Raw genomic sequence first — 12,417 nt, forward strand, 5'->3', positions numbered from 1 at the left:
ACTTAAACATGTAGAGGAGCTTTCATGAATAGGTAATAATCTAGACGGATTCTTAGCGTCTTGTTATCTCTTAAAATGCGGTGTATGAGGCCAGTCAGTCAGATTTCATGTAAGAACTGTGTGCAAATCACTATTTATCAGATCGGAAAAGACTATTGCTTGTGCAGTCGTCGAATGCTAAGACACAATCGTATACAACAATGCCCGTGATACGTATTTGTGGGTTACTGTTTCCGCAGCTTTATGACTTCAGGAACCTCAAGGCAAGATGATTTACACTAAGTGCGACGTAGTTTGATCGACGTAGTAAAATCTGGAAAAATGGGAGAGAATAATTTTAAATATTACATCCAAAACATATTTGGTCTGCATGCTCACTTGTTTTGGACTTCCGTATATATGTGCTAGCCCGGAACAGCTTGCAGCCGTCTCGACCCATACTTGCAGCTCTGACACGAACAAGTTGTGACGCGTCTGCACATACTACTCTCACGCTCGGTTCTCTCTTCAGGTTTCTAATAATCACGTTGTTTACATTACGTTTCTACGGAATGCTGAAAACAATGCAGGCCAGTTTTATGGTGGTCAACCTGTACTGAAGCGAGCCATTCGAAGATGTAATAGTCAAATCCGAGGTTTGAGTGGGAGCCAAGAGAACTTTTGGGCTTTCCGACGAACAGTTATATTGTTCATCATAAAAATGAGAAGCGTCGCATTTTGTTCCAGTTGACCCTTGAATCTGAAATTTTTCAAAACTGTCGCTTAAAATTCTGCCGTTCAAAACGTAGATTCTGTTGGTGATTCTTCTTTCCTTAGTGCTTCCCCATATTATACAAGGTGAACCAGAACCCTGAGAATTTCTGAGGTGGTTCGAGAGTATTCTGAGTATTTCGGTGCAAAGGACCCGTGATCTCCGATGTCTCGGTACAGAGTAATAACACATTTATGATTTATTCGGTTTGTGACCATACTTACCTTTGTCTCTTTAAATATGCCTTAACAAGAATGAAGAAACCTGTAGTATACAACCACCAAAACGTACAACACAATGCACAGAGCAATACAACCACTTTCATTGCCGCGGCATTAATGCCATTGCTGCGGGAACGGCTTAGGATAGCGTCCACGGCTCTCAGTGGGCCTACGCGCGATGTGCATATCGACCAAATCTCAATCAGTACACCTATCCGTACTGCTGTGTACCACTATTAACGTATAATTAACACTGCCGGAAAAAGAAACCAAAGACGGAAGGTAGCAGTAGGAATGCAAGCTTGAGGGCGAAGATTGATTGGGCACTACTGTTGTCAATAGCAAGGACCGTCAGACACGCCGCGTACCGTCGGCACTGCAATGTTGTGCCGTAATTTAAAGTGCGGTACATATTCTGATCTAATTTACATTTAAATACAAAATTGTAATTGTAGGTAGGGATCATAAACTGGCGAAATGACTTTTCTTCGGGTCGGGGGGGGGGGGGGGGGGGGGGGGGCGTAGTTTCTGTTATGAATGTCCGTCTGAAAATGACGGGGGCTTAGGAAATTCCAGCGTTCGTAAATGATTTCCGCGAAGCCTTCAGAACAAAACATTGCAAAGAAATAAAGCTCATTCGGAAGGGGAACGTTTTCGGACCCTGTCAAAATTAAAACATTTGGTTTTGAATTCACACGAACGGAAATCTCATTTTTTCCCGGGTCTCGTTAAATGACATAATGGTTGGCGGGAATTGTGCAACGCGTTTCCTGCTTTAAGCATGTCCCACCCAGCTAATAGTTCGTCTTTAATTACCTTGGTGAGATTGAGATGTTAACCGCGATGTTCGTTTTTCCTAGGAGGCGATAGTGATGATGAATCATTCATAATGATAATGATTTTATGTTTTGTCTTCGAACTGTAAACGACGGCATTGTAGATCACTTAACACGTCGTTCGTAAGTTTGATAGTCGCTTAGTTTGATTAAAAAATATTCCTATCACCAAATATTGCCAATTGTTCCTAGAGTCCAGTGTCAAGATACGTGTCTCGGCTTTTTAAATGTGCGAGCAGTAATTGCTTCATGTAAAAGCTTCTGCGATGCATGCCAAAATTCCAACCGTAAATTTCAGGAACTTCATTGGGTCATATCGTCGGAATTACTCTATTGCTGCCGGCCGGGGTGGCCGTGCGGTTCTAGGCGCTACAGTCTGGAATCGGGCGACCGCTGCGGTCGCAGGTTCGAATCCTGCCTCGGGTATGGATGTGTGTGATGTCCTTAGGTTAGTTAGGTTTAATTAGTTCTAAGTTCTAGGGGACTGATGACCTCAGAAGTTAAGTCGCATAGTGCTCAGAACCATTTGAACCATTTTTGAACTCTATTGCCCACTGTAGTTGCCGCACTCTTAGATGAAATCTAATTGACTTAATACGGAATACCACGCAACACTTCGAATTCTTCTCGAGTCTTATAAATAATTACTTGCTGTCTTCGTATGGGTCTACTTTTCTCAAAGTGCAGCGTGAGAAGACGCACCTAGTGCTGTTAATTGGTCGGTTGTTGATTTGAAACTCTCCGACCCGAAACTCACTTAGAAATGGCAATTCGTCGTTCTGAATGTTTTGATTTTTTGCTGCAAAGCTAATTGTGCCTCATCAGAATTAGTTTACTTTGCTCACACAGGAATATAGTACAGATTACTAGCATCTTGGACAAAGAATAAAATCTGTGTTGACCGAAAGTTTTGGCTGTTTGAAAAACGTTATCATTCGCGTGTTAAAGATTTTTGAAACTGAAATTATTCAAAGAAACCATTTGAAGAAGCTATCCATACTAACAAGAAACTGCTTAAAAGTCGTGGTGACTCGCAACTCAAAAGTCTTGAGATAGTGGCAGGAGGTCGCTCGGTCTAAAGTGCATCTTTGTGGCTGCATTAAGTCAGGTGGCACCGGGTCGCAGGTCTTATGCTACCGCATGTGCCGAAATTTTCAATCATTGTAAAAAGCTTTGTTTTGTGAAAGCTAGTCATGGGTGTGCTACATTCCGTTGCCCTGGTCGCCTGAATACTCTTAACGCGAGCATTGCGCTAAGTGGCGAGCTGGGACAACATCGCCAATAATATTAGCTGTCGATTTGTGCATAGCAGATACGTACGAGTCATTCGTCAGGAGAGAGCAGAGGGGTGGAGGAACGGCTTATCTGCAGTAGCGCCAGGCAGTGGCGGAGACGTGGCGCAGTGCCGATTATCGAACCGACGTCAAGCTGCTAAGTGCGAATGCTCCGCAGTGATAGGCGGGCCTGTGTCGCTGGGTAGTGTTGGACAAAGAAGTTGCGTAAGCGCGCTAAGGGTGGCTATGCTGCCTTATTAGGCAGCGCTGTGTCCGCTGCGGCAACCCTGGCGGCTCGTCTGCCCACATGTCCCGGCGGCCTCGGCTGGCCCTGCGCGCAGCACCAGACTCAGCTTCCAGTCTCCTGCACGCACGCGCTCCGTCCGGCAGTCATGTAAGTCACGCCGCATGCAGCGACGCCCCTCGTTCTGCTTCTCGAGAACCTTCTCCTTCCCGCCCGACTATCGACAAGTTGCTCGAGAGTAAGACGAGAGATGCTCTCGTCGGAGCCGCCCGAAGGCGCTCCTTAGCTGTGGTTGTCTTTTTGCAAACGCTGACCGCAGCGACACAGTAGCGTTATTCAGTGGCCTGCTGGGATAAGGCCGACTCTGTGAACGCCAGGCAACGAATCCTTCATTCGGATAGTTAGTGATTTATGCCTCACTCTTGATCCTCGTTAAGCCTCAGCGCTTCTCATAACCGAGTATGACAACAGACTGTTAAAGGAGAGGTTTCCCGAGAAGTGCGCTGCATGTTATTTCTGCGTATAGTCAGCGGTGCTCTGTTAGGTTAGTAGGTAACGTAGGACGACAAAGCTGGGTCATGTGTAACATTCCTCATGTACAAGCCGGTTGCCCCGCCTCCTCACCTGCGGCTGTTTGTCGTTCACTGAGCCATTGCAGCACGGTTCCTAACTGCCGAACCTTCGCTGTGCGCTAGGAGCACTTGATGGCGGTGGAGTCGTGTAAAAGTAAATCCAGAATCAGTGGTGTAGTGAAGAAATGTTTTAAATTGTAACAAGAAAGATTTTTCTAATTACTCGCGAGAAATGTTCTGTCGGAGCACTATGCGATCTTAATACAGGGCACCGCTGACTCTCTCTCTCTCTCTCTCTCTCTCTCTCTCTCTCTCTCTCTCTCTCTCTCTCTTGTGTGTGTGTGTGTGTGTGCGTGTGTGCGCGCGCGCGCGCTGATTCGCGGGCGCATTTTGGATAGGACGGTACTCGTCAGCTAGGTTTTCGTCGTGAATGCTGATAATCATATGGTATAGAAAAAGGTAATATATTAGTTGTGCTGGCTTTTCATGCTAAGTCTGCGCGAGACTGAGTAAAATTTTAACAGCAGTTGTATTTCGGTTGTTTAGCCCAATATTTCGTGTTTCCGAATATGTGCCGCACATTCAGTTAATACTAGGAGTGAATCGGATGAGATCGTCAACGTGGTTTTATTTAGTACAGGCCAAATTCGGAAACCTGCATTCGGGCAGGAATTTTCTGGAAACTAAAAAAGTACTGGTTATTTATTGCAGCTGAAACTTGTATAATAATTTCACGAGATTTGTTCTTTTAAACTTCTGGGAATCACGTGCAGTGAGTAGATAACTAGCCAACTATACTTGTTAACAAACGGTAATTAAAACACGACAGGTACAAAGAAACGTGTAAGGGATGCATTAAGACTTAACTAGCTGCACCGTAGCTTCGTTTTCGTCAGTCTTATTTCGCGGCGATCCAAGTAGCTGCTTTTATTTCTGGCAGGAATTCTCTGGACTATTTTAATTGTGTGGAGGATTCTTGAGACTGCCGCCTGTCCAGAGTGCGCCCAGTTTCATGTGTTGTTTGTGTTCAGCCAACCACTTGAAAAAGCCATATTTGCTGCTGCTACTGCTGCTGCCACAAATCGCAAATTACCAAGTGTGTCCCATGTGCTGCAAAGAAATATAGATAGAAGCGTCGTCTAGAAAGCAATTACCTCTTATGTGGTCAAAGGCTTCTGATATTTAGTAAACCATCCCATAGAAACTGATACATGACGTTTCGATGGAAGCGTGTCTTTGGGTTCAAACAAGAGAAATATTAAATTATATGTAGCGCTCACGCTAACAGACTGACTGTTGTAAGGATAGCTTTTCTTTTGTGCCGTAAACCAGCGTCCACAGAGTAATGATACCTTTACGAGCTGATCAGCACAGACAGGCAGCTTTTATTTCTGTGTTATTTCTTCATTGCTTCATCACAAGTGCATTTGGAAAACAGTTCGTGGGACGAATGGGTGACACGGTACGGTACAGTTAATATTCTCGTCGTAAGCGCCATGAATGTTTGACGCCAGTATCTGCTTTAATTGGTAAATAAGTATTCTTCATTCTTAATTGTTTGTAAGAGTTAGAGGTCACATTTTTCTCGTCTTATTCTTGTTTATTGCTATGAAATTTTTGAGATGACACATATGCATCGAGATGTAGTTGTCGACGCTTTCTTTTCATCCAGATTCAATTTCCCATGATTTCTTCTAAATCACGTTAGGCGAACGTCGGGATGGTTCTTTTAAAGATAATACGGCTGAGTTGTTCTATGTCCAATACTAGCTGCTAATTGGTCTTTAGTGAACATGTTACACTGCAATATTCCTTCTCTCATTTCTTTAATCTTAGAGCACTGAAGGGGGAGAACTTGCATTGCTACTAAACCATCGTAAACTTTACTGCTCCACATTGTATTCACAAGAAATGATAATTTATAGGTTATGCCTTTAAGTTGAATTAGATCTCCAAAGGCATGTTACATACCAAATTAAGTACAAAATGCCCTGTTCTATACACTACTGCAAACGTAAATTTTACGAGGGTTTAGTAATTCAGGGTTAACCACAGCCTATTATGACAGCTCTTCTTTGATATCTGCCCACGCCTCCCCCCCCCCCCCGCGCCTCCCCCTCCCCCCCGCGCCTCCCCCTCCCCCCCGCCCCCCCCCGCGCGCCTCCCCTTCCCCCCCCCCCCGCCCCCCCCCCCCGCGCGCCTCCCCCTCCCCCCCCCCCACACACACACTCGGTGAACCTACCAGCATTCTCTTGCAGATGGCGTTGAAAACGGATTAGGAGCCACACCCTAGCTGTGGGACTCGCTTGGACATGATGGTCGTGCGCGGTTCTGGTTGTGTGCATGACAAACACCGAAACAGAAAACTGATTGTGTATGTGTTAGTAAAATAACCAACAAATGTTGGTAATATAGGTACGGGAGTTTCATTTTTATCTTGTATTGAGGTAGAGCTTTTCAGGAAAGAAATACAGTTTTAATTAGTGACATAGCGGTAATTTAATATTATTATCTTTGATTTTAATATTGTTACACAGAGGAACGTATTTAATTACCTATCACATACTTTATGTAAACTACGAAGAATAGCGTTTCTCATTAGTTGTGAATGTATAAAAGTTTGAGTTTTTGTTGTTACAGCTTCCTAATGCAGACATCTATGTTTGCAAACATGTGGAGAGCGTGCATTACAACGGCGTCAAAGTTCTGTTTAACTCTAGACCTCTAAAGGGGGGAAAGCTGCATTGCTGCTAAACCACATTACATTGTAATGCTCCAAATTTATCCAAAGAAAGTCATAATTTACAGTTAATTACAATTACGATCTCCAGTGTTCCGCTACATACCATATTACGTACAAAAGGGTGAAAATGCGCTTTCAGACTGCAGTGATCTGTTTGCCCGTTCTATGACCTAATTCTATTGCAGCAGTTATCATTGCCATACCAAAATCTAACCGGGCCGCTTAATCCTTACAACAATGTACGTCAGAAACCGTCTCTTGCAATGGCGCAATGGTGCAGATCCTAGATAAGTATTTGGAAGTAGTTTCGGCGATTTAGGTTTGTAATGGGATATCGGAAGACAAACATTTCGGCTCTTGCTATGTTCTAGTTTGGTTCTTGTTTAGACCACAAGTGTCTAGACGTAGACTTATGCCACCGGAAGCTGGAATACGACACTGTCGTGGGGCTTTGGAACGCAGTGGTTGACACTACAAACATTTTTAGCAAGGTAACCGAAGTGTTGTATGCGACGACATTGTGTCCCATTGATTGACTGTGAATCGTAGAAGTGTGTAACAATAATTTATTTTACTAATTACGCGTTACCGGGATCAGTACGCTTTCAGAGGGCTTGCAACTATTCTGTGTTGTGTTTAACGGCGAAGAGCAGAGAGTAATTATTTTAAATAGTAATGCATAAATAAGTATTCTAGTCAAAGCCTATCAAAATTACGACTGTAGTGGGTCAGAGGTAGCTAAGCGGAATATTATTATTTGTATGATGCTCCCATCTTCCGTCTGTTCTTTCTTGGCTGCGTCTTTTTGTCTTGAAATTCGCTCAAAGAACCTCTCGATTTAATTATTTAACACCGAGAAAAAAATGAAATAAGCTGAACAGAGATTTGTCGGTGATATATATAGAACTGAATGCCGAGTGACAGCTGAAGATGCGATTGCTAACATGATGATGAATGTCAGCTGGCCATATTTGTATAGTAGACTCATTTCATGGATAGTTGATCGGTAACATTAGTATATTTACCTATTCACTTCAATGAAGTTCTGTGGTGTGTTGCTTCTCCTAGATAGAGCAAACGGAAGTTGGGTTAGCATGCCTGGCTATGCGACTTGTTAACAAGCAAGCATCTGCAGAAATGTCACACCGCCACGCCTTTACGAACTAATTTGCCGATGTGCGTTAACTACTTCAAAGGCAACACTGACAAATGTGACGGTGAAAGTGTTAAAACTAAGTGGAGATAACTACTGTTCTGAAGTTGACAAGAGGCTATTCTACCGTAAGGTAGACACGGACATTCGAGGAGCTCGGTACAATGCTTGAAGCTAATCGATATGAAATTAGACATGCTAACTGTTAAGTTGGGGTAATGGCGTGAAGGAACACCCGAAGACATTTAAGAAATATTCACATCGCTTCAAACGTATTATGCTTCATATATTTGTACTTGTACTAATCAACCTTGATATTATTGCACTTCACTGTTATCGGAAACAAGCGGTGACGCTACGATAAACAAGTACAGTGGTGGCTAAGGAAAATGCAACGCACTGTCAATGCTTTCACGGTCAGTTGAGCGAATACTATCAGCCCCGTTTACTCGCGACTCATATAGCTCGACCGAAGCATCGTCACTCTGTTGGAATAATATTGTGGTCGACTAATAGTTACAAACGTAAATCGTTGTGCCATTGTACGAGGATACATCAAAAAGTAAACATGGCGTCCCGCGCACTATTGCACAAGAAGAATGGCGCGTTGTCAGAACAGGGAGTGCATCTGTTAGGTTTCCTGCATATGCAGTTCTGCTGTGGCAGGGATAACGTGCATCGCAGTGGGGAGTAAAATGGCACGGAAACGGTAAACTTACTCCAAAGTTAAAGTACGCGGGTGGGAGAGTGTGATTTTTGTGGGCAAAACGTCTAAATTGCGCGGGCGCACGCACGCACGCACGCACACACGCACGCACACACACACACACACACACACACACACACACACACAGTGTCGCGTCCAGCCATAGTGAAATGGTTCCAAAATGTGACTAAGGCCGCCCAGACGTGGATGAAGGAAGGTCATCGACATCGACCACAAAGTCCGGCCAGTCGAGGAACTGACTCGCAGCAGAAGCAAATTTTTCGGTGATGTTCACACGGTGGTTCTCAAATGGCTCAGTGATCATGGAGCGGATTTCTAGCGTCGAGAAAAGGAACGACTGGCAGTTGTTAAGAGGCCTGCTGACTACGGTGAAAAAATCATGTATGTGTCATTTGGAAGTGTGGTGCAGCATTCAATAAAAGTTAATCGGCATGCTATAATAATGTCCAAATAGCGTATAACATTTTGAAGTCCCCTCGTGCTCCCCTGCGGGTCCGGGGATTAGAATAGGCCCGAGGCATTCCTGCCTGTTCTAACAGGCGACTGAAAGAAGTCTCACTTTTCGGCCCTATGATTTCAGGTCCCATTTTATGGTTTGACCTGCCACTTTCCAAATTCTACAGAAGTGCGAGCCATATGGGGAAGGATGCCTTACGTGGTGCATGATTTATCCATAGTGCCTTTCGATTAGATCTCCTGAACCTCTTGTCATGGCTTTGCATCTCCACCTGCAATTCAACTATTTGGCCGAGGACACTTTCTGGGGTATGTCTTCTTCTTCTTCTTCTTCTTCTTCGTCTTCTTCCAATGTCTCCTGTCCTCTTTCGCCCCCATGACAATATTGGATTTCTCCTCACTCATGCCGGCCGCGGTGGTCTAGCGGTTCAGGCGCTCAGTCCGGAACCGCGGGACCGCTACGGTCGCAGGTTCGAATCCTCCCTCGGGCATGGATGTGTGTGTTGTCCTTAGGTTAGTTAGGTTTAAGTAGTTCTAAGTTCTAGGGGACTGATGACCACAGATGTTAAGTCCCATAGTGCTCAGAGCCATCTCCTCACTCAATATCCAGAACGGTAGCCAGTCCGTTGTGGTGGGGCCTTCATGTACCCATTTGGTGGTAGCCCCCTGACAACACAGGGATCGCGCTGCTGATGCCTGAACTATAAACTCCCCACGTATGCCAAGGAGTAGATGCCTATTTTCCTGGGGCATCAGGACTCCCGGCAACGGCCATCATGCCAGTTGGCCTTTGCTGTGGCGCCCGTGGGGAGAGCCCCTGATCGGAGTGGGTGCTGGTGACTACGGACCCAGCAGACTCTATGAAGGACAAGATAGAATAATATGCTGACAGGTATGACTGTAAATCGTTTCCCACCCGCACTACACAATGGGAGGAACGTAGAGCTACAGAACGAAGAGAGCCATATTCGCCTCGGTTTTTAGTCTGTAGCAGACCTGAAGGGGAATTTTTTCTACCAACGAAGTCTGTTTTTCCTTGAACACCTTGAGGATAAGTTTGGAGAAGTGACAGCGCTGTCAAAGATGCGAAACGTCGCAGTCTTGATTCAGACAGCATCCCCAGCCCAATCCCGAGTGTTACTCGCCTGTGATAAGCTGGGTGATATTTTTGTTTCTGTCGTTCCCCATAAAAGCCTCAACATGGTCCAGGTGATTATTTTCCATCCTGACCACCTCTTGCAGTATGACGACGAGCTCCGAGCCAATTTAGAACGGCGGGGTGTTGGCGCGTTTACAGGGAACCCAAAGACAACAGGGTTGCTGCCGGTGCCGTCATTTTGGCCTCTGAGGGTGATTCATTGCCTGAAAAGGTAAAGGTGATGGTTTAGCGCTGTGACGTTAAACCATACGTCCCTCCCCCTATGCAGTGCTGGAAGTTCGGGCACATGTCCTTGTGCTGCACTTCCAGCGCCACATATCGAGACTGCGGACGTCCACTGCACCCAGGTACTCATTTTGCGCCACCTCCCACTTGCGTCAACTGTGGAGACTGCCCAGTACTCCAAAAGGAGCGGAAAATTGAGTAGAAGACCCTGGGCTGGTTGACTTACACAGAGGCTAAACATAAATTCGAAAGATTACGCCCCATTCAGTTAATGTCAACATACGTTGCAGCTACAGCTACAACACGATCGCTGTCCCAAGTGCTAATGGTTCCTCACTCTGTTTCACGAACAGTGGGCCCTCCAGGCTACCAGAATACATCCGCCCCCTTGGTGGTAGGAGGTAAATCTTCCTCCGTTGCTCCCAAAGTACCTACTTTGGGAGCCAGCGCCCCTCCCCCAACACAGGGGACATCGGTCTCCCCCCCCCCCCCCCCCCCCCCCCCCGTGTCAGAGAAGCAACAGCCTCCTCCGGCTCCTGTCGTGCGGAAGGGATCCGTTGGGGCCCTCTCTTCCAAGGTCGCCACTAATGCCATGGCATGGCGGAAGTTCGCCAGTGGCTCAAGGAGCCAAAAGCTGCTGGACGAAGAGCTTCACGGTCTTCCTCCGTGCCTGAAGATGCTTCGGAGAAATCTTCCCAGCAAGCTAAAGAGAAGTGATAGAGCAAGCAAACTAAGTAGTAGTCTGCTAAGAAACAGGACCCTCAGGTGGCCCCAACACCACCACTCCCCATCAATACTGCATCTGAGGATGCAGTGGAGATCTTAGCATCCCCTGCGAACCTGGCTCTCACTGATGCCTCATCCACCATAGAAATGGCTACAAACACTCAGTCGGAGGCAGAAGGTGACCCTTAGGCATAACCTGCCTCCTTGCGCACTTCGTGCCTTCCCAACCTCATGATAACGTCCTCCTCCAGTGGAATTGCGGCGGTCTTTTCCACCACCTGGTTGAGCTACAGCAACTGTTAAGCCTTACACCTGCTTTCTGCCCTCCGTGACTATTAGGGAAATTACAGGAAACGTAGCAACTATAATAGAGGGTCAGGTGGAGTTTGCGTCTATGTCCTGAACTCAATATGCAGTGAACCTGTGCCCCTTCAAACCCCTCATGAAGCTGTGGCTGTCAGGATAAGGACGACGCAGGAAATAACTGTCATCCTCCAGATGATGCAGTATCCCTGAATGCATTGGCTGTGCACTGATTGATCAACTCCCTAAACCTTTCCTACTTTCTACTTTTTGGAGATTTTAACGCTCATAACCCCCTTGTGGGATGGCACAGTTCTTACTGGCCGAGGCAGAGATGTCGAAAATTTGCTGTCACAACCCGACCTCTGCCTCTTAAATAGTGGGGCTGTCATATTTCAGTGTGGTACATGCCACATATTCGGCCATTGATCTCTCGGTTTGCAGTCCTGGCCTTCTATCATCTATCCACTGCAGAGCACAAGACGACCTATGTGGTAGTAACCACTTCCCCATCTTCCTGTCACTGCCCCGACGTCAGGACCAATGACGCCTGCCCAGATGGGCTTTAAACAAGGCGGACTGGGGAACTTTCACATCTGCTGTCACCGTTGAATCTCCTCCACACGGTAACATCGATGTGGTGGTTGAGCAGGTAACTAAAACGATCGTTTCTGCGGCGGAAAACGCGATCCCTCGTTCTTTAGGGTGCCCCCGGCGAAAGACAGTCCCTTGGTGGCCGCCGGAAGTCGCTTAAGCAATTAAGGAGCGTTGGCGTGCTCTACAGCGGCATGAGCGCTTTGCTCAAGCCTCTGCGTCGGAGAACTACCCCCCCCCCCCCCCCCCCAGAGAAAGTCCTCTCGTTCGCTACACGCCGCAGTGAACCCTGTAAAGCCCCATTTACAGAGTGGAGTTCCTCAGTGCCCGACACCACACTTGCGCCCGATCGGATCCACAGTCAGACGATTAAACATCTCTCATATGACTAGAAGCGACATCTCGTCATCTTCAGCCGGATGTGGTGCGATGG

General features: G+C 46.3%; 1 protein-coding gene across 1 annotated transcript in view; it reads left to right on the forward strand.

Annotated features, from left to right (window-relative positions):
- The first annotated feature begins 3,237 nt into the window (after positions 1–3,237).
- The window catches only part of LOC124556812 (microtubule-associated protein Jupiter), a 44,953-nt gene continuing 35,773 nt past the window's right edge, over positions 3,238–12,417 (forward strand). The window contains exon 1 of the mRNA XM_047130828.1: positions 3,238–3,476. Within this exon, the coding sequence (XP_046986784.1) occupies positions 3,475–3,476 (2 nt within the window). The 5' untranslated portion in view covers positions 3,238–3,474. The remainder of the gene's footprint in view (positions 3,477–12,417) is intronic.

This window comes from Schistocerca americana, chromosome X, assembly GCF_021461395.2.
Source record: "Schistocerca americana isolate TAMUIC-IGC-003095 chromosome X, iqSchAmer2.1, whole genome shotgun sequence".
Lineage (NCBI taxonomy): Eukaryota > Metazoa > Arthropoda > Insecta > Orthoptera > Acrididae > Schistocerca > Schistocerca americana.